The sequence below is a fragment of the Mobula birostris genome, chromosome 26, assembly GCF_030028105.1.
Source record: "Mobula birostris isolate sMobBir1 chromosome 26, sMobBir1.hap1, whole genome shotgun sequence".
Classification (NCBI taxonomy): Eukaryota; Metazoa; Chordata; class Chondrichthyes; order Myliobatiformes; family Myliobatidae; genus Mobula; species Mobula birostris.
In genome coordinates this window covers 33,030,766-33,054,760 of record NC_092395.1, presented here as the reverse complement: position 1 = coordinate 33,054,760, position 23,995 = coordinate 33,030,766, and the positions used below count along the sequence as shown (strand labels likewise).

Here is a 23,995-nt window from a genome sequence, read left to right as displayed (position 1 = left end):
CTCGAGGATTGTGGAGGACTGTGGATAAAAGGTCGTTAACCAATAATGTAAATGAACACATCCCAGCAGGTTAATAAATGGTGATCAAATGCTGTGTATTTTGGCTGTTTTCTCCAATACATATGACGTGAGGTCAATTGTATTGCCCCTGTAACATATTCAGCTAAAAAGTACAGAAGGCAAGGACTAAAAATGTGTAGAGATTTACATCTTTGCAGGTCATTAAATTAATATTTTCTCTGCCAATTTTCAACGCCTCTATGATGTTCTCGTGTTCCAAGACATCAGCTTACTAAAATCCATCAGTGAATACTCTATAGGTAGGAGTTCCACAACTAGAATTCTTATCATGATAGAAATGTAGACATTGTCACCTTTGTCCCATTAAGAAATAACATTTATATCTTGAGATTTACAGCCTCAGGGTGCTCCAAAGCATGAAAATTCAGCCATTAAACGGATATAAAAGAAATTAATGTAAGCAACTAACTCCTTTCTCCAAAGCAGCAAACAAACTATTAATTTTATTCTTCTTTCAAAACCTATAAGCTTTCAAAAATTAAATTAAATGTAAGGAGCTAAAACATTTAACTTGTGTATGTGTTTTATTCACTTGCAATGATGCACTGCACTATGAATTCCAGTCATTAACCAAAAAATTATTACTCAAGGTACATACTGCTCTACAGGATTGACAAAATGAAACAGGGAGAAATGCACCAACTGTGGCAGGGAACTCTAGCACTTACAGTGTAAGCAGATGCTCTTGTATGACACACAAGATAGTAACAATTTAAGCAGGAATGGGCCATTCAATCAGATTGTGATTCCTCTTTCACTTAGGTGCCAACTTACTGCGCTATCCCATATTCCTCGACTCCCTTAATATTTAAAAGTCTATCATTCTGTGTCTTCATTACATTAACAAACAAACCTCCACAGTCCTCTTATGTAATAGTATTAACAATTTACTATTCCTAGGGTTCTCAACTCATCAAACCACTTAAAAATGTTGAACATACAATATTTTGCTGGTGTCTACTTAACCTTTCCTCATACAATAAACCAAGCTCCCCTGAAAAAAACAAGGTGGTGGGTTTACTGTAAGTATATTCTACATCAAGGAAATTGGACCTAAATACTTCAAATGCAGTCTCGTTATGGCTGTACCTAATTGGAGCAATACATCACTACTCTTGTAATCAAATCTTCTTGCATCAAAATACTGTCTGCCTTTACTACTGCTTGGTGATCTCCAAGTTAACATTAGCTACCAACCAGCCAGCAATAAAAATTTGGAATGCGCAGTAGACCAGAGTTGAAGCAAGTCTGGAGAAGAGTCAATGGAGTATATGAAGACATATGTAAATTTTAAATCAGGACATGGGAGGCTAAAGTGCTCAGAAATTCAGATGTGTTGCGAATTTTAGATGTAGACAATCATTTGGAGATTTATGTAGAAAAGCTGGCCAGGGAAATTGTCTAGTAGTAGCAGTATTATGATAGTAAGGAGATGGAAGTAGACAGTCTTGGAGATACAGTAAACATGAAATCAGAGGGAATATATTGATCTATAGTCTAGGAATTACCTCAGAGTACAACTGGCCAATTTTACAAACACATGTGAACTTGCCTCCTTCTGAAACATTAAATTCTAAATGGAAGTTTCTATTTTATTTTTAATCAATTTTTGTTTAAAATCAAATATGTTTGTAGGAAACCATGGTATAAAGTATACCAAATAATTTACATAATGTAAATCCAATTAAGCAGTGATGTTTCTTGACACCAATCACTTTTGATACTTGATATGGAAACTAAAACTCTAATGTTAAATTTTAAGTTGCAGTATTTCAATCAAATCAAAATGCATAACATTTTCTAACTTTGCTGTTCTGGAAATTGACAAAACAGACAATATGACCAATTTGCTGGGGCTTTGCTGCAGAATCAGCAATGAGGTAGTGCTTGGCACAGCTAATAATAACATTAGAGACATAAATGAGAATTGTTGGATAACCTACAGTAATTACTGCACCAGCTTAAAATGTATAAGCAGCAGTGTCTTCAACCCTCTCAATTTGATGTATCATATATTTTAAACCTTTTATTTTGAACTCTGCTTTTTGACGAGTTGATTTTGCAGTGTTGTTTGTTGGAAGGCTCAGTATCTGACATTGACAAAGGAGATTTTAAAGCCAAGTGTTGGCACACTGAGCGGGTAGGTCAGCAGGGCAAGAGACAGACAAGCTGTGGAGTTTCAAATTAACTACTTGGCTTGAAAAAAAGTGAAATTTGGAATTAGGTAGGTCAACGCTGTGAAGTTAGAAGGATGAAATTGTGATAATGGATTGCTTTTTTTTAAAAAAAGTTAAAACTCAATTCAAAGCTGGACCAAACACGATGCATGATGAATGAATACCTTGTGATTTAGCATACACAAGAAACCTAGGAAAGGTGGTGGTAATGTGGAAGTGGTCACGCAGAGTTGATGTGAAAAAGGCCGAAATATTGTTAATTAACTCAAAGATCCTTAATTGGATCAATCTTGTTAAGAGCTTGATAACACATTCACTGAACTAAGAAACCAGGTAGCAAAACGTGGCTGTGGATCACCTCGGATCACATGATAAGTGATCTGTGCTTGCAGACAGGGCCATGAGATAGAAAGAAAAATTTTAGGCATGAACAGTTCCAGAGCTGGATTCCAGACTGGATGTGCACAGCAAATCGAACCAAAGAGAGTTTGTTCCATGGAACTCAATCACAGCAAAGACTGTGGAAGGGAATTTGGCACAGGATAGCCATGCTGAAATACATATATATGGTAAAAAGGAATAAACTTTCATATCCATCTAATTGTGGCAAATTTCTGTAGATACTGAACATCTGAAAACAAAGTTGAAAATAGCAAGTCTGTGGAGAAACAGATGAAGAGTAATTGAAAATCCCAACAGATTAGCAGTATCAGTGGAGAAAACAAAAAGTTGGATTATCAATAGCAGGACTAGCCAGTTCCCATATAAACTGTTAGCTGAAATAAAGCTTGATGAAGCTCATTCTAAAATGAAAAACAATATCCTATGTAAGTCTCAGACACAGTACATGGCAAAAGTCTTAGGCGTATATGTGTGTGTGTGTATATATATATATATATATAGTAGCTAGGGTGTAAGACTTTTGTACAGTACCGTAGTAATTTTATGTATTGCATGGTACTACTGCTGCAAAAAAAAACTAATTTCATGATATGTGTGAGTGATGATAAACCTGTTTCTGATATGGATCTTTGACATGGATTGATAGTGGGAAGGGGGCAGGGACAGGAGAATCATGGTTGGGGAAAGAAGAAGGGAGGAAGCCGGAAGCACCAGAAAGACATTCTGTAATGATCAATAGACCAATTGTTTGGAATCAAGTGATCTTGCTAGGTGTCTCAGGGTTGAATGTACCTGTCCCTGCACCAGTCCCCTTCCCTGGCACTCCTTCTCTGCCACCTATCCTGCACCCCCCCCCCCCCCGCAGTGTACCACCCTTGACATTCCAAGCATCCTTTGCTCCTGCCAGATTTACAAATTCTCACTCCTCTCCATTTTGACAAATACAGTACTGCACAGAAATCTTATGCACCCTAGCTATATATATTGCTATGTGCCTAAGATCATCTCACAGCACTGTATACTATTCCATTACATTAAGGGCATGTAATATAATTAGTGTAGGTGAATCTGTTTAATTGTCATTTTGTAATAAATCTCAATAAATTGAAAGATATTTCTATTTTTCGGGCTGCAGAAAATCTACCCAGTATCAACTTACTGGTTTTCTTTCCAGAAGAAGTACCACATGAAAAGCACAATGCCTGGAGTGGAATGGAGCAGTCAGTCCAATTTTGTGCAATATCACTAAGGAATGTTTGCATCAAGGTACAAAACACAGTAAAAATCATACCTTCTGGCCATGCTGAAGACACAGGGTTATAGCACATCCTTCTTCATTTTCTGTTATCTCAGAGCTGCGTACATGTTTACTAAATTTTGGGAGACTTGTGCTGGGTCTGCAGTCAGGGTTAAACATGTTAGCTGAAGCAATCATCAGAAAGGCATTTGTCACTGGCCCTAGAAATAAATACAATAATGAGTTATTATGAAATGGATAGTACTTAATATTAGTCACTGTGAATCTATTCCTTATTTATACATACTTTGGATCAAACCAGTATATAGAACTAACCATCATTAATTTGTGGAAAATGTGTACCTATATAAAAATATAAATGCAATTCCTTGAATTTTGCTCAAATGCAAATTATGATTCCTTCCATTGGTAGAGTGATGTCAATGTTGTTAAATGAAAACATTAACCCAATTCAGGGAGCTGGCATCAATACAAGGAAATCCCAGATCAAGTTTGATAAAAAGAAAAAGAGCAAGAGCAAGTCAGCAGAAAAACAAGGGAGTTAAAGCAAGAGCAAGGACAAACATACACCAAACTAATAAGTCTTTTAGGGGTTCAAAATAAATTTATCCTTGTATGAAATATTACATATTATTTCATTTTGATATTACCAACTACATGTTAGACAATCTTCTAACACTGAACTGAGAAAGTTTTTCAAAAAATATTCGTTAGCATCCAAAAGAAAAAATGTTTCAGGAAGAGACCGTCTTTTGCATTAAACCTACATTTGTGGATATAGTTTTGAGTTAATTATTAAAAACAAGCAGTCTGCTAACATTTAATTATTGATTAAAGTCAGATATTTTAAGACAAAAACTAAATCATTTTTTAAAAAAAACTTCTTTGTAGTCTCCAAAGCTCAGTATTAAATGAGTTTGCAACCATAACACTTGAATATTTAATGATCTAGAAAACCCAATGCTCTTTATAGTTTCTATTGTTAGCTTTCATTTTACTTCTTCTAAAAATGTTAATTCTTTCTGGTTTAGCTCAGTAAGTTCTGACTGCCCTTTTGTAAGTTGTGCATATAACTGCTCTTTCACAAGAAACCCCTAAGATAAACGATAAATCATTTTTCAGAATTCATTCAATCATGGGATATGGATGTGGCAGATTAGGACAGTCTTTATGGCTGCCCTTGAACTCAATGGGTTGCAAGACAATTTCAAAGAGTGGTTAAGAGCTAACCACATCAGTGGGTCTGGAATAACCAGTTACAGTTTGTAGGCTTTCCCTGTAAACCAAACAATCATCCATTAGTTTCTCAGATATCTGTTGGAGCATCGTGATGTCAGACACTTATGTAACCAGTGCGCACCTCAATTCGAAGCTGAAACAGATTAGTCACTCAGCAGATCAGCACTCATTTGATTGACTTCGCTATCTTTAAACTAGATGTAGTTGGAGCCTCCCCCTCTTGTTTGCAGTTTAATTGTCCACCACTGTTCATGACTGGATGTGACTGGACTACAGACATTTCAGACATTAGATCTGATCTGGCTTTTCTGGAATCAGTTAGTTCCATGCAGTATTATTCAGGTTCTGCATTTGTAGATTAACCAGTTTAGCAATTCATTTCAACATATCTCTGGTGCTGCCTAGTATGCCCTTCGACACACTTCATTAAACCAGGTTTGAACTCCTGGACTGATGCTAATTGTGAAGTGAGGTGTAGGCTGTACCATGTGAAACAGTGCAATACTATTCTGCCATTGCTGATGGCAGACAGCACATCATGTATGGCCAATTTTAAGTCTCCAGATCCATTCCAAGTCTATCCCTTTCCGGATGATGGTAATATTATTTGTCACGTGACCAGCAACAATGAATATAGAATTGAGTCAGGTTTTATAAACAAACATAAACATTAATTAAACTCTGCTCAACAATAGTGAGAAGTATTTAAACGACTAACTTAACCAGAAGTTAACTGCTATACGGCAACTCTGGAACAGTTCTTAAACTGGGAAATTTGAACACAGTCTTAAAGTGGTAAATTCGAAAGTCCGAGTGATTTACACAGTCAGTAAGGAGAGATTTCTCTGGAAACGGAGTTCTTCAGAGACATGAAGTTACTGCAGATTCTGTCCAGAGGATTCACGATGAAGGAAATAAAATGGTTTAAAGAAACTGACCTTTCCCCTGGCATATGAACACTGCACAAACCTTCCTGATCTTACAGGGGTTATCTCAGATGCAGGCCTCTATTTCTGAACAAAGATCCAATAAGGTCGATCCTGTATTAAACCGCCGAACGACACCAACTTTATTCAATCCTTCAGGTTCCCATACTTTAGTAAGGTCTTCACTCTCCAATACTAGACTTACAATAGAAAGTAAAACTCCACTTTAAAACAAAACTGCGTCATGAGACGAATACGTAGCATAACAAGGTAACCGACGAATTAAACAACGAATCAGCTGCGTAACAACAGGGGTTTCCCATTATATACCTGTTGAGAACATTCATCACGTGACCTCACACTGGCGGAAAAATTATATCACCCCACCATCACAAGACCATTACATCATGGTCATAAGACAGCCACAAGATACCCATGAGGTACGTAACATATTTCAGTGTGAATGCCATTCCTGCCAATGCCCCCATGAACAAATGCATCTACAAATTTAGACTGTTGAGGATAAAGTCAGATAGACTTACACTGATGCTGGCTCAGTCACCATCTGCCACAGACTCTGTCTGCAGCAATGTGTTTCAGGACTTGGTCAGCCATAGTGTGACCGAACCCTTCTTAGTGACAGAAGTCCCCACACTCATTGCATTCAATGACCTCCTTGTTCTTCTTCAGAGTATTGGTGTCATAAAAGCAAAGGGACGTACAATACAGAATATATTCAGGAACAAGTCCTTTAGCCCATTGTGTTCATGCTATTCATCAAATACCCATTTACATTAGTCCCAGTTTTCTGGCCTTCAGTATCATGGCATTTCAAATGTTCACCTATACATCATAGCCATGAAAGCCCATCTCCATCAACACCTCAGAAGTGGGCTCTAGATATCTCAGGTCAAAAATTCTTCCCCAAGTCACCAGCATAAAGGTATTAGTTTATACCTTTGTGGTTAAAGACATTTCTGTTAAGAGGGAAGGTTTCTCTTTGTCTACACCATCTTTGACTCTCAGAATTTTGCATATCTCAATCAGATCCTTCTTCAACCTTCTCCAGTCAGTCATACAACATGGAATTAGGCCCTTCAGCTCAACTGGTCCATGTAGACCAAGATACTCATCTAAACTAGTGGCATTTATCCATATCTCTTTAAATCCTGCCTATCCATGTATCTGTCCAAGTGCTGTTTCGATGTCAGAATCATAATCAGGTTTATTATCACCAGCATGTGACATGAAATCTGTTAACTTAGCAGCAGCAGTTCAATGCAATACATAAACTAGCAGGGAGAGAAAAAAATAAATAAAAACAAAAACATAATAATAAATAAACAAGTAAATCAATTATGTATATTGAATAGATTTTTTTTAAATGTGCAAACCTACTACAGCTTCTTTCGGACCTGTGCAGTAGCCCCTCCATACCAGACAGTGATGCAGCCTGTCAGAATGCTCTCCACGGTACAACTAGAGAAGTTTTTGAGTGTATTTGTTGACATGCCAAATCTCTTCAAACTCCTAATAAAGTATAACCGCTGTCTTGCCTTCTTTATGACTACATCAATATGTTGGGACCAGGTAAGATCCTCAGAGATCTTGACATCCAGGAACTTGAAGCTGCTCACTCTCTCCACTTCTGATCCCTCAATAAGGATTGGTATGTGTTCCTTCGTCTTGCCCTTCCTGAAGTCCACAATCAGCTCATTCGTCTTACTAACGTTGAGTGCCAGGTTGTTGCTGTGGCACCATTCCACTAGGTGGCACATCTCACTCCTGTACGCCCTCTCGTCACCACCTGAGATTCTACCAACAATGGTTGTATGGTCAGCAAATTTGTAGATGGTATTTGATCTATACCTAGCCACACAGTCATGCATATACAGAGAGCAGAGCAGTGGGCTAAGCACACACCCGAGATGCGCCAGTGGTGACAACCAGCAAGGAGGATATGTTATCACCAATTCACACAGACTGTGGTCTTCTGGTTAGGAAGTGGAGGATCCAGTTGCTGAGGGAGGTACAGAGGCCCAGGTTCTGCAACTTCTCAATCAGGATTGTGGGAATGATGGTATTAAATGCTAAGCTATAGTCAATGAACTGCATCCTGACGTAGGTATTTGTGTTGTCTAGGTGATCTAAAGCCGCGTGGAGAGCCATTGAGATTGTGTCTGCCGTTGACCAATTGTGGTGCTAGGCAAATTGCAATGAGTCCAGGTCCTTGCTGAGGCAGGAGTTCCTCATAAGCAACCTCTCAAAGCATTTCATCACTGTCAATGTGAGTGCTACCAGGCGATAGTCATAATTATTGCCTTTTTGAAGCAAGTGGGAACTTCTGCCCGTAGCCGAGAGGTTGAAAATGTCCTTGAATACTACCGCTAGTTGGTTGGCACAGGTTTTCAGAGCCTTACCAGGTACTCCATCAGGACCTTCTGCCTGGCGAGGGTTCATTCACTTTTAAGACAGACTAACATCGGCCTCTGAGACAGATCACAGGGTCATCAGGTGCAGCAGGGATCTTCACAGCTGTAGTTGTGTTCTCCCTTTCAAAGCATGTATAGAAGGCGTTGAGTTCATCTGGTAGTGAAGCATCACTGCCATTCATACTATTGGGTTTGGCTTTGTAGGAAGTAATGTCATGCAGACCCTGCCAGAGTTACCGTGCATCTGATATCGTCTCCAACCTTGTTCGAAATTGTCTCTTCACCCTTGAAATAGCCCTCTGCAAATCATACCTGGTTTTCTGGTACAGGCCTGGGTTGCCAGACTTGAATGCCACAGATCTAGCCTTCAGCAGACGACGTACCTCCTGCTTCATCCACAGCTCTTGCTAATGTACCTGCCTCAGCCACTTTGCCTGGCAGCATGTATTCTATATGGACCATCTTCTGGGAGAAAAGGTTGCCCTTCCAGTTTCTATTAAATCTCTCAATTTTCACAATAAACCTATGCCCTCTAATTCTTGCTCCCAAGCCCTTAATAGTCTTCAGGGTAGCAGCTGTCCTTGAACCTGGTGGTATGTGCTTTCAGGCTTTTTGTAATTTCTGCCTGAAAGAAGAGCGGAGAGATGTCCAGGATGTGTTGGGTCTTTGATAATGTTTGTTGCTTTGCAGAAGCAGTGAAAAGAATAGAAAGAGTTTATGGGTGGGGAGCTGATTTCCTTGACATGCTGAGCTGCGTCCAAAACTCTGCAGTTTCTTGCAGTCACGTACAGAGCAGCTGCCGTGCCAAGCAGCAACGCATCCAGATAGGATATTTTCCATGGCACATCGATAAATATTGCCAAAGGTCAACAGGGACATACTAAATTTCTTTAGCTTCCTGGAGGAGTAGAGGGTTTGGTGCACTTTCTCGGCCATGGTGTTTACATGATTGGACCAGAACAGGCGTTTAGGAATTTGAAGCTCTCATCATTCTGAACCTCAGCACTGTTGATGTAGACAGAAACACGTTCACTACCCCCTTTCTGAAATTAATTTTGTTTTGTTGACATTGAAGAAAGGTTGTTGTCATGACACCATGTTACTAAGCTCCCTACCTCCTTCCTGTACAGCCCACTATGGTGGTATCATCTGCAAACTTGCCAATGGAATTAGAGAAGAATCAGGTTACTGAGTCATGAGTGGACAGAGGCAAAAGTAGGGTGGTGAGGAGGCAACCTTCCTGCAACTTGTTCAACTTTGAGCAGACCAACAGGACTTCACAAGATCTCACATAAATGAGGGTTGTAGCCTGTCTTGACAATGGGACATCTGTAGCCTGAGATTGTTTTGGAAGTGTCCAAGGACAAAACTGCAACATCTGATTTTGTTTATTGCAATGTTATTCAACCACTGCTTGACTAACCTGTGGATATCCCCAGTAATATTCACATTATTGGGATAGATTTTTATGCAGTCAAATCCATTGCCTAGGTTGTTATCAATCAGTCCAATTACTTTTTGTCTTATCTCCTGATTTTCTCAGGTTTACTGAGTGACATGTACAACATGGTACTGAGTGCCACTGTGCTCTGTTGCTGGAATCTACATTAAGTATAGCAGTGAAGTCCAGTATTGCTGAGAATTTGCTTCTCCAATTCCTTACCACACCTAACTAAATGATTTACTGGGTCATTTAAGAGGGCATTGCTGTGGATCTGGATAGTATAATCTAAAATGTAACAAAATATAAATTTGAATGTGGCCTTTTGTATATTAATACATTCTTTTCAAAAGGACCCAAATAAGCAAACTGTTAAGATGTTTTAGAGAGGAATGTCCTAGCTTTTTGTCTGTCCTGGCAGCTCTTGCTTAAAAGTAGGACTAACAAAGTAAGTTTCTCTTCTAACATACAATGGACCAATGTCCACCACCAAGGAAACAGACCCCTAATGAATAACCCATGCTCATTTTCTTCTCAATTGGGCAGCCTAACACTTTGCTTTTTGAGAAATGACATCAAAGCATAGACTTCAGCATCTTACCAATGCAATTTAAATAATGTTTATGAAAATACTTGTTCCTAAAGCCAACTTTCCCTCACTCCCCAAACTATTTCAGTGAACAAAAAAATCCAAGAATTTCATGTGAATATAAAATAAATGTAGAATTGAGCAGTTGTTTGGTGAACACTGTAGACATATAATTTGTGAAGAAAAAACCAAAAATCAATACTTCATGACCTAGATGTTAATATTAAATATAATCCTCAAAAGATTGGTGGCGGCAAGGGGAAGGGTAAGTTTACAATGATGTATCACTGTGCTCTTTATGTCTTGATGTACATAACTTTGAATGGTACTGGTGAAATTTAGATTTTAAGAAAGATAGAATCTGTTTCAAGAATTCTGATGAAATATCTAATACCTAAAATTTCTAAATAAACTGCCCCCAAAAATGCTGATTTTATGAATAGTGATTTATATAGATTAGGTATTCATTGCCTTACTAGCTAAATTAGCGGAGGCACTTTAGTTTGATTTTTTTAAATGTTACTTACTTTTCCCCCTCAGTTTTCTACATCTCAACATCTAGTACATTACGTACACATGAGCAGTTAACACTATTAAATACTGATTCAATCAGATTGAAAGGACTTTTTAAACATTCAGTTCTTTTAACGAGTTCTGATGAGAGAACAGTGCGATGAAAAAATAAATTTTTTCCTCCACAAATCTACCTGACCCAAGTATTTTCAGCTTTATATATATTCACTTCTCACTTCCATCATTTGCCTTTTGTATTATTGTGGCAGCTTCAGGACCTTCACAAAAGTAACATGAAACATCATAAATACTTAAACAGTACAGTCTCAATCAATTAAATGATCTTATCACAGGCCATGTTAATTACTGAAGGTGGCACATTGGGTTAGGGAGATAGCTCACTAAATTTCAGATGACTATTGGAAAATGTCTTGAACCCAAGTTTATACAAGTTCAGCTGTGAAGACCATCCCTACAGTAAAATGGAGGAGCATTTGGCAAATGATATGAATAGGAAGCCAAGGAAAATAGGAGCAATCTGGCAAAAATTGGTGTTGTTTTCCATTCATATTAAATCTATTTTTTAATTCTGCAATGAGATAAACTAAAATCATTCCAATGCATGGAATAAAAATTACATGATCAGTTGCTACATTTAAGATTTTCACCTTCTTGATGTAGAAAGGCTAGAAATGCTTCACTGGGATGTGTCAAATGTAAACAGAACCCATGTGCTGGCCTGGAAAGGATCCAGAGGTCGTTCACAAGAATAACTTCAGGAATGAAAGAATGAATATATGAAAAGTGCTTTATATTTCTGGGCCTGTACTCAGTGAAGCTCAGAACGATGAAGGTGATCTCATTGAAACTTATCAGATACTAATATGCCAGGATAAAGTGGGGATAGAATGGATGGTTCCCAAGATCCGAGGGTAAGAGTTTCCATAATCTCTGGTTTACATGCACTCTCGACAGCAGAATAATATGCCTTTTAATTTTCACATGATGAGATTATTAATCATTTTGTCTCACGACTAGAGAAGTGTGAGGAAGATTAAACTTGCAATAACATATTCTGGTTAAGCCTCACTTCGTGCGATTATATACATGATTCTGGATGATGCAGGTGAACTTTCAAATTTCAAAGAAAATTTATTATCCAAGTACATATATGTCAAAATATACAGCCCTGGATTCATTTTCTTATGGGCATTCACAGTGAATAAAAGAAGCACAATATAAGCAATGAAAAACCACACACAACAAGATAGACAAACCACCAATGCGCAAAAGACAACAAAATGCAAGTACTGTACAAAAAGAACAAAAAACAAAAAATAAATATATAAGCAATAAATATCAAGAACAGGAAATGAAATGAAATGAGGCCATAGATTATGGGAACACTTCAGTGTTGAGGTGAGTGAAGTCATCTCCTCTGGTTCAAAAGCCTAATGGTAGAGAGGTAGTAAATGTTCCTGAATTTCATGGTGTAGGTCCTAAGGCTCTTGTACCTCCTTCCGAATAGCATCAGTGAGAACAGAACATGGCCGAGATGGCGGGGATCTCAAATGACAGATGGTGCTTTCCTGCAACAGCGGTTCTTGTTGGGTGTGGAGTGATGGAGTGGGCCATATTCACTACTTTCTGTAGGCTTTGATATTTCTAATCCAGTCTGTAATGCAATCCATTTTCCTCCTCCTGTAGTCAATAATCAACTCTTTCATTTTGTTGACATTGAGTGATAGATTGTTGCTGTTGCACCATTCAGCAAGATTTTCAATATCCCTCCTATATGCTGATTCGTTAGCACCTTTGATTCGGCCAACGATAGCGGTGTTGCCCGCAAACCTAAATGTGACAATAGAGCTGTGCCTTAAGTGTAAAGTGAGTAGAGCAGAGGGGCTAACCACACAGCCTTGTGGTACACCAGTGCTAGTGATGATTGTGAAAGAGATGCTGTTACCAATTGAACTGATGGGGTCTGCAAGTGAGGAAACTGTGGTTCCAGCTGCACAAGGAGGTATTGAGGCCTAGGTCTTGGAGTTTATTGATTAGATTTGAAAGGATAATATTATTGAATGCAGAGCTGTAGACAACGAAGAACATCCTGATGCATGCATCGTCACTGCCTAGATGTTCCAGGGTTGAGTGAAGAACAATGAAGTGGTACCTGCTGTGGACCTGTTGTGACGGTAAGCAAACTGGAATGAATCCAAGTCACTGTTCAGGCAGGAGTGGGTATGTTTCATCACCAACCTCTCAAAGCACTTCATCACAGTGGAGGTAAGTGCTACTGGATGATAATCACTGAGGCAGATTACCACTTTATTCTTGGGAACTGGCATAACTGAAGCCTGCTTGAAGTTGGTGGGTACCTCAAGCTTCTAAGAAGCAAGAGGTTAAAAGTTATCAGTAAACTGAACACCTTAGCCAATTGATCAGCACAAGTCTTCAGTATCTGGCCAGGTTTCCTAACTGGGCCAGATGATTTCTGTGAGTTCACACTTCTGAAGGATGCTCTCATGTTGGCCTCAGAGACTGAAATCACAGGGTCGTTGAAGGCTGTGGGAGTTTGTGAAGGTGCCTCCATATTTTTTCAGTCAAAAGGGTGGTATGGCCATGTAGTGGTTAGCACAACACTTTACAGTACCAGCCACTGAGATTCAATTCCTGCTGCTGCCTTTAAAGACTTTGTACATTCTGTTCATGATCGCTTGGTAGATGAATTGGTCAGTGTAAATTGTCTCATGATTAAGCTAGGATTATATCAGGGGTTGCTAGGCGGCACAGTTCAAAGGGCCTGTTCTGTTCAGTATCTCAATTTAAAAAAAGTGAGTATAAAAGGGTGCAAAATCTTGTTGTCACATATGTCACTTGGTTTTACACTGTAGGAGGTGATAGCATTCAAACCCTACCACAGCTGTTGAGCATCCTTCTGTGATTCTAGTTTGGTCCATAATAGCCACTTCACATGTGAGATGGCTTTCCGGAGGTTGCATCTGAACGACTTTTATTTTACTTGGTCACCAGACTTGAACGCCACTGATCTGGTCCTCAGCAGATTATGGATCTCTTGGTTCATCCAGGGCTTCTGATTGGGGAAGACACTGAATGACCTTGTGGGGACACTCATCTACAACGGACTCTATAAAGTCTGTGATAGCCATGGTTTATTTAGTCATATCCTCTGATGAATCTTCGAACATGGTCCAGTCCATTGACTCGAAGCAGTTGCCGCTTCTCTGCCTCCCGCAACTACCTTTTTGTTGTCCTTACTTGCTCTATAACCTCTGCCTGTACGCAGGTAGGGGAGGACAGCCAGATGATCGTATTTTCCAAAATATAGTCTAGACATGGAACAGTAGGCATTCCTTTCATTAGTGTAGCAGTGGTCAACTGCGTTGGGACTCCTGGTACTGCAGGATAATTAGGCAGGGATTTCTTCAAGCAAGCCCCCAGCAATGATCTGAAAGGCTTCAGTGTAGGCTGTTTCTTGTTTGCAGATCGCAGCACTTAGTACGTTTACAGCTTTCCTTTGGTGGTTTGTAAACTGCAGTCCGGATCAGCGAGAACTCTCTCGGTAAGTAGAATAGATGGCACTTAATCATTAGATGCTCCTTTATTTAAGATCTTTAGATTCTAAGGGACACACAAGCTGTTGTGAGCAACAGCTAGCTACTGGTTAAGTATCAAACAAATACCTAAAAGTATCTAATGCCGGAATTAACTCCCGCATCAATAAAAAAACAAGTTAAAATACGGAAGAATTAATAGGTAGTAAGTATTATTAGTACATAGTTAGAACTAAACCAAAGTCTTATTGTCCTCTTATTCCCGGATATTAATTTATACAAGCTTTAGCACACCTGACTAACCAACTGAAATTTTCTACTATCGAAAGAAGAAAATTCCCAATTGAACTGTATGTTCAGGATGAACTTTCTTCTATCCAAGTAAAATCAGTAGTAATGAGTTTAATCTATCACATTCCCTGGTTAACTATGAATAACAGCATCAGAATCAGATTTGATATTTCCGACATAAGTCGGGAAATTTGTTAACTTTATGGCAGCAGTACAATGCAATACACAATAAATATAGAGAAAAAACTGAATTACATTAAGTATATATATGTCTATTAAATAGTTCAGTTAAAACAAGTAGTGGGGAAAAAACAGAAAATGAAAAAGCACATGTTTTGGTCTTGTTCTATACTGGAACAGTTCTGGAAGTCAGTTTTTTCAACAATTTCTAAAGTACTTAAAATTAATTTACAACCTAACAAATTAACTGTGCTTTTTGGAATAATTCCTCAAAATATCCATGGTATTTCTTTGTCTGACCAACATGTTATTGCATTTGTTATATTGATAGGCTAGGAGGGCCATTTTGTTGAAGTGGAAGGATACATTGGCTCCCACTTTGTCACAATGGCTCTCTCAAGTGATGCTACGTCTTAGTTTGGAGAAAGTTAGAAGTCGAACCTTTGAACCTATGTTTGATTTTGAGAAAAGATGGGGTTCATTTGCTAGTTATTATCATTTGAGTTAATTGATAGATTTCCTCCACGATCTAATTGTAAATTTTTGGTACAATTCTTTTTTTTGCTGGCGGTTTGATGTTTATCTTTAGAAGCTTTTGTATGATGCATGGCTCCGGGGTTGAACACCTAATGGTTTTTTTTCCTCACTTTTTCTTGCTCAGTAGGGTTTTTTTCCTTTTTTTTCCATCACCAAAAATTTTTTCAATCTTTATAATAATGTTTTTTTTCCTTGAGACATTGTACTCTTGTAAATTTTAGATAATAATAATTTAAAAAAAGATTTGAAAAGAAAGGAACTAATATCAGTTCATATCAAAGAAATTCCCAAGTTGTTATATAACAAGACAGTTATCTCTTAAAATATAGAATATATATGGGACAGGATCACCTCTTCTCAGTGAAAATAAAAATAGTCACAACAGGACCTATAGCTCATGCACAGATTGCTTTACTTTTCCATCAATAATCACTCCATTAAACTGTCAGCAGTGACCAGACTGTAATATTCAATTAATAAAGTAACATTTAGAGCTTCGTAAATGAGACATCCAGCCAGGAACAAGAGTGTTTCATCAAGTCCAAAGTGAACTTAACGTACAAATGTCAAGTTAAGAATGTCAGAAATAAAATTGATATGAAGACATTTTTCAAAGGTGCATTCTTGATTTATTTCATTAAATAAGCAACAGAAAATACAGGAAAGACTTAGCCAGTCAGGCAGCGCCTATGCAGAGAGAATCAAGTGTTAACATTTCCGGTCAATGATCTTTCACTAACTTATTTCCTTGCTTGACAGAAGTTTCGAAATAGAATTATTCCTTGTTATGAACAGATCAGTGTTATTTATCCATCCTCAAAAAGACAATGACTTTCTTTTAAAGTTCATTTCCCATTTGAAGGGTACAAAGACATCGTCTCTTTATGAGTCTTGAGTTTCTTCAGCATTTTGTGGATGTTGCTTGGATTTCCAGCATCTGCAGATCTTCTTTTGACTATGAGTTTGTCTGGTTGATGACAATTATCTCTCCACAAACACCATTAAAACAGATTACTTGATCGTTTATCTCTTTTCCATTTGGCTTTGTTAAGACAAATTATGCATAACACTAAATACTTTCGCACCAAACACTTCAGGATTTCTACCTGCTTCAAAAGGGCGATAAACATACCAAACAACCTTGCACTCAACATTAGTAAGACTGAGGAATTGATTGTGGACTTCAGGAAGGGGAAGTCGAGGGAACACACTCAACCAGGGGTCAGCAGAGGAAAGGATGAGCAGTTTCAAGATCCTGGCTGTCAGTATCTCTGAAGATCTAAACTAGGCCCAACATATTGATGCAATTACAAATAAGGCATAACAGTGGCTAAATTTCATTAGGAGTCTGAGGAAACTTGGCATGACCCCAAAGAGTCTCGAAAATGTCCACAGATGTCCCGAGAAAAGCTTTCTAAATGGTTGCATCGCCACTTGGTATGGAAGGACAACTGCACAAGATCAGAAAAGGCTGCAGAAAGTTACTGAACTCAGCCAGCTCCATCACTGGTATTGGCCTCCCCAGCAACGAGGACATCTTCAAAAGAAGATGTTTCACAAAAACTGGCATCCTTCATTAATGACTTCCATCACCCAGGACACACCTCTTCTCATTGCTAGCATCAAGGGAGGTACAGGGGGTTAAAGACACCCATTTAAGGAACAGCTTTATTCCATCTGCCATCTAAATGGACAATGAACTACAACACTACAATTTTTTTTCTTTTTTATGGCTCTCTTTTTGCACCATGTATTTACTTTAATTTTTAAAATATATTTCTTAATATAATTTATAGTTTTTTTTTTTAAATCCATTGCAAAGTTCTGCTGCTACAAAAAAATAAATTTTGTAACATATGCCAGTGATACTAAACCTGATTCTGAGATATCCTGACAATCTGATGTTCTCAATACAACAAGCTTTAGTTCTTTATTGCAAAACCAAACTTTACCAGAATGTCACAGAGTGATGCATTATATAAGGCCATTAAATTCCTGAATATTTAACCATATTTTCTGAATGAAGTTCTGACCAATTTAAGTTCATGGTCCAGAATTACCTACACAAACAGAATGTGCGTGGATGCTTTAAGTAGCCTGTGACTTTACGTCAGCTTGCTGCTTTGTCCAATTCTGCTGCAATAATGTAAGTGTTGTGAGCATATAACCAGCATCTCTCAGCACCCTGTCAGAACGATGGAACACCTGGCACCAAAGGCATCGACATAAAACCCAATCTTTTGTGTCAGAATTAATAATCCCTGTATGCAATGTAGCACAACTGACAAGTTATTTCCAACCTGTGCTGGAGAAAGTGAAAGGAGGAGGTTATTTGAGACATTCCTTACAAGGGTGAATAAACAGTCACATGCTCTTTTACAAATCTTGAGAACTATAAACAAATCGATGCATCAGAAATGACGGTCTACTTCTCGAAATTCCAAGTTCCTCTGTAAAAATTCCAGTTTCTGCTGAGTTAGTAGTCTAGAGGCACCTGCAACAAAGCAGTTGATCAAAAACTCTTAAAAAATGTCTCGCATGGTAAATTCCTGTGCTTGACTTGGGCTCTCAAAAGAGACAATAAGAGGAAAAATAGTAACTGATATAAATTGGCAAGGATTTCCATTGTATGGCGAATGTGTTAAACTGAAAGGAAGCCCAAAATATTAAACAATAATTTGGCATTTGTTAAAGTTAGAAAGAAAACATAAAAAATAATAGTATTAGGGAGAAATTCTGCAACAATAATACCATTCTAAATATTACTTTTAGCTGACCTTTTCCTCATCTGTCTCTCAGGATCAATGTGGTGTTACATACCTCGTGGGTATCTTGTGACTATCTTACAACCATGATGTAATTGACTGTCTTATGAGCATGATGTAATCGTCTTGTGGAGATCACATGATGTAATTTTCCCACCAGTGAGGTCACATGATGACCTGTTCTCAACAGGTATATAAAGGGAAACCCTGTTGTGACGCAGTTAGTTTCAGTTTAGTTTTGTGTTAGTTCATCAGTTACTCTGTTATGCTGCGTATTTGTCTCATGATGCAGTTTCATTTTAAAACTGAGATTTCCTTTCTATTTTAAGGTGCAAAGATTGGTGCTGGCAGTTTCATCAATTGCTGCCAGGTTTGTGTGTTGCATCTATAATTCTTCCTTTACAGTAGTATTGGAGAGTGAAGACCTTACTAAAGTAAGGGAACCTGAAGGATCAAATAAAGTTGAAGTCGTTTGGCGGTTTAATAAAGGATAGACCTTATTGAGTCTTTGTTCAGAAATAGTGACATGCATCTGAGATAACTCCTGCAAGAGCAGGGAAGTTTGTGCAGTGTTCAGTCGCCAATTCCTTTAAGCCATTTTACTTCCTTCATCGTGAATCCTTCGGAGAATCAGCAGTAACGTCACTTCTTCAAAGAAATCTGTTTCCAGAGAAGTCTCTCCTTACTGACTGTGTAAACCACTTGGAATTTCGAATTTACCACTTTAAGAACAGTTTTCGAATTTACCCTTTTAAGAACTGTTCCAGAGTTGGCGTATAGCAGTTAACTTCCGGTTAAGTTAGTCGTTGGAATACTTTTCTCTATTGTTGAGCAGAGTTTAATAAATGTTTGCTTGTTTTTTTTTAATAAAACCTGACTCCAATTATATATTCATTGTTGCTGATTACGTCACAGTGGCAACTGCAGACTATTCCACAGATGGGGCAAAGAGTGGCTGGCAGGCAATTAATAAAATGTTCCACTCCTTCCATTACTTAGACATTGGCTCACGGTTATCTCAATAGACAGCCTAAGGTTCTCAGCACAATGTTGAATGTTTCTTCTCCAGTTTGAATGATCATGAGCCGGAGATTCCAAGGAGCTAATGGAAATGTTGCATTTTTTCAAGAACTTTTTAAGCATATCCTTGAATACTTTCCTCTGTCCACCCTCTTTGCTTGAGAAAGTTCAGAATAGGTCATCTGTTTGAAGAGTCTCCTGTCAGGCATGCATATAATACATCTTATGCCAATATAGTGTATTATTGTAATAAGGGCTTCAATAATGGGAGTGTTGGCTAGGGAAAGAATATCAACATTAATTCCCTTGCCCTTCCAATAAATTTGGAGGACTTTGCAGAGCCAGTATTGATATACTTTTTCATTGCTTTGAGATGCCTGCTCCAAAAGTAAACATCTTACAAGTATATAGAAGACTGAGGATCACCATTAACCAGAACGCCAGGTCCAGTATGCCAGATCTGACATCTTGATCTTTAAAAACCATTTTCTTTAACTGCTCAAATATTATTCTGGTGCACTAAAGAGGAATTTCATCTGTTTTCACTGAGAAGTGGTTCCTAAGATATTGGAAGTGGTCCATGTTTTTCACAGTCTCATCTTTATTGTTTTACACACTGCTGAGACTAGTGGATCGTCCAAAGTTAAACCAGCAGTTACAACACTTTCAGCTGGCTTTATGATTCAGAAATTCGGCATTCCAGCTGAGCCAAAATGCCAATATTCTAATTTGTCACAGGCCGTGTGATAACAGTTTTCTATACAGTTTAGCATGGCACTGTAATTGCCAAATGCCTGCACATCCTGCTCATGCCTTACGCCAACAGTACCAATTCTCATTTTGCCAACAATGGAAAGCAAGGAGAATGTCAGTAGAGTCTTTGTATGACCTGAAGAAGTGTTTCCCTGCTGGCCCCGAATGAAGTGATTGCCAAATCTGAATAAACTTCCAGGTAACAGGAAAAGAACTGCCACATTTCTGCACAGATGACAGCAGCTCTCTCCTGAAAGGTCTGAATTTTACTCACTTGGAGTTAACCCCCTGTGGCCAGGACAGAGACAGGAACAATGTGGCCTGCAGGCTGAAGATCCATTGTTTTAACCCAGCCGGTGAATATAAGCTTTGTCCCCTCAGGGCCAGGATGTGTACGCAATGTTATTAAAGTTTTGGGTGATCTAATCAAAAATTTTAACCATTATTAATCGGAAGTGCAAAGGGACTTGGGGGTCCTCGTGCAGGATACCCTAAAGGTTAACCACTAGACTGGATCGGCAGTAAGGAAAGTGAATGCTGTGTTGGCATTCATTTCAAGAGGAATAGTGTATAAGAGTAAGGAGGTGTTGATGAGGCTCTATGGGGCATTAGTGAGACCTCATTTGGAATACTGTGTGCAGTTTTGGGCCCCCTATCTTAGAAAGGATGTACTGATGTTGGAGAGAGTTCAGAGAAGATTTACGAGGATGATTCCTGGAATGCAGGGGCTAACATATGAGGAGCGTTTGTCAGCTCTTGGACTGTATTCATTAGCGTATAGAAGAATGAGAGGGGATCTCATAGAAACATTTCGAATGTTGAAAGGGTTGGACAGAGATGTGGAAAGGTTGTTTCCCTTGGTGGGTGGGTCCAGGACAAAAGGCCATAGTCTTAGAATTAGAGGGTACCCAGTTAAAACAGAGATGAGGAGAAATTTTTTTAGCCAGAGGGTCGTGGATTTGTGGAATTCGTTGCCACATACAGCTGTGGAGGCCCGATCATTGAGGGTGTTTAAGGAGGAGATGACAGGTATCTAATTAGTCAGGGTATCAAGGGATATGGGGAAAAAGCCGAAAATTGGAACTAGATGGGTGAATAGTTTAGCTCATGGGGCAGCTGCGGAGCAGACAAAATGGGCCGAATGGCCTACTTCTGCTCCTTTGTCTTGTGATCAAAGGTTCATGCCTACCAGCTAAACAGATGGGTGATGGACCATATCCTTGTTCTGAGGGTTGCAGATTACAATACAATGAGAACCTGTGAATTGCAAAGCTTTTCAGGACAGAGCTGGCCATTAAAAGGGCCTCACAAGTCACTTGATAGCTTCCAAACAGAAGGCTGCATTTGGGAATATACTGGGAGAAAAAGAATAGCTGGAGGCTGGTAACTGGTATATATCAGATCTAGCCATTTCTCTGAACCAATTTATGTTAGTATGCTTTTTGATAGAATTCCATATCCTTCAAGGCGTGTCTGGGTTCTGAAAGAGTTGATGATTGGTAAAACGTAGTTCTGAACAGCAGCCTTCCCATTTGACCAATTAGGTCATTATAGCTACTTAATGCACCACGGTAGCATAGCAGTTAACATGTCTTGGGGCATCAGAATGTGGAGTTCAAATCTAGCTGTCTGGAGATAGTTTGTATGTTCTCTCCATGACTGCGTGGGTTTTCTCTGGGTGCTCAGGCTTCCTCCCATAGTCCAAAGACGTATCAGTTAGTAGGTTAATTGGTCTTTATAAATTATTTTGTGATTAGGCTAGTGTTAAAATAGGTGGAGTGCTGGGCAGTGTGGCTCATTGGGCCAGAAGGGACTGCTCCATGCTGTACCTCTAAATCAACGAATAAACTGAATTAAAACTACGTGCCTAAATAACCTTGCTGTTAACTAGGGAACACCATTCATCATCCTAACAACTATCCATACATTTTTCATGAACTTTTAGCAGCAACTTTCAAATCCTAGAGACCATGTCTAGCCTAGCTGCCAGTAAAGGAGGCCCCTGGCAATGTGAGCAGATCAAAGCAATAGACTTAAGGTATAATGAAACTCCCTTGATGCAATAAAACCTACATGAGAATTTTTTTAAACTTTTGCAGGTGTTGTACATCAAAGCTTTTGGCTTAAAATAGATTTCAGCAATTTGTCCTGATGTGCAGATATAAACTCTTAACATGAAATTGATCCAGATTTCCAGCATCTGCAGTCTCTCATGCACTACTCATCCACAGAAATGCTCTGGCAATTGTTTAAACTATGTCTGGATTCATCATCCCCAGTTTAAAATTCCTATGTTTTAAAATACATTAGAAAACACTTTAAAATGAGACAAATCAAAGCCATTGCATAACTAACAAAGCAGATGAAAGCTCTACAGTGTGAATGGTGGTGGACAATTAAACAACTAATTGGAAGCAGCCTGTGCTGCGTAGGAATGCAAGGAGCTGCAGAAAGCAATGGACTCAGCTCAATATATCATGGGGAGATCATTGAAGTTTCTACATGAGGCACCACCTCAAGATTGAAATCAAAGATCTGCACCATCCAGGCCATGCCATCTTTTCACAGCTACAATTATGAAGCAGGCCTGAAGTACCACATCACCAGGTTCAAGAATAACTACATCCCTTCAACTACTCAGTTTGTACACAAACATGCACAATCCTAAACACTGCCTCGGTATATAGCAACACCATGACCAGCTCAATGATATCTCCCACATCTTCATCAGGCTTGATATTTTCACAATCTGGCCCTTCGAGTCGCACTGCCTAGCAATCCCCTGATCTAATCCACGCCTAATCGTGGGACAATTTACAGTGACTATAAATTGATACTTCCAGTCAAGATGGCATCTTCTGGATAGATCATGAAACCATGTATTTCACTTCTGTTATGCCTTTTACATTTGCTTTTCATCTTGAATGTTATTCTGGAACAGCTGGAGCCTGCAAATTGCAGTTTGGAGATCGTTTGGGTGTTTCAGCGCTCTGCAGTCTCCAAGGGGTTTCCAGGAGGCAGAGGCAGTGTGTGGGAACCTTGTGGTAAGAAGGCTATGAGCCGATGTTCAACTCCGTTGTTCAAGATTAAAGTGATGAGGGAGACCGAAATCCAGCTGCCTGCCTTTTTATTGCTGGTGATATACGGAGAGAGGAGACTGTCTTTTTTTTATCACCGGTGAGATTACTCTGCTACAGAGAAGGGACACTGCCTTTTTATTGCTGGTGAGATAGCTCTGCTATGGAGAGGGAAATGTTGCCCAGGTTTTCTGCATTCTGGATGTAGACTTTTTGTCAGTCTTATGGTTTTTTTGTATTCTGTGTTTTTTGCCCAACCTTTCTCATTTTCTTGTGTGCAGGGAGGGGTACTTGGGGGTCGACGTGCCTGTTCCTTTTTAGTTCGTTTTTGTTTGTGCGTGGGAGGGATTTGGTGATTGATGATCATGTTACCGTTTTTTTCTTTCTTAGTTTTGTGGCTATCTGCAGAAGAAGAATTTCAGGGTTGTACATATTGATAATAAATGAACCTTTGAACCTTTGACTGATTTTTGGCTGTGTGAGGAAACCTGAGCACCCGGTGGAAACCCACGTGGTCTCAGGAAGAAGGTACAAACCCCGTACAGGCAGCAGCGAGAATCAAACTCCGGTCACTGGTACTGTAAAGTATGATGAGCACTATGTTACCATGCCTAGTGCAAATCCAATTAATGTTCGGTTAATAAAATGAATACCTAAGTTGTATTTGGTTCTATCAGTCTTTAAATACATCAATTTGGATGGATAACTATTTTAAATCTAATAAACAACAACAGGTCAC

The 23,995-nt window shown here is 38.9% G+C and overlaps 1 protein-coding gene across 1 annotated transcript in view; it reads right to left on the bottom strand.

The window, feature by feature from the left end:
- The window catches only part of wdr18 (WD repeat domain 18), a 190,118-nt gene that overhangs the window by 12,698 nt on the left and 153,425 nt on the right, over positions 1–23,995 (bottom strand). Inside the window, exon 8 of the mRNA XM_072244516.1 lies at positions 3,952–4,118. Within this exon, the coding sequence (XP_072100617.1) occupies positions 3,952–4,118 (167 nt within the window). The remainder of the gene's footprint in view (positions 1–3,951; positions 4,119–23,995) is intronic.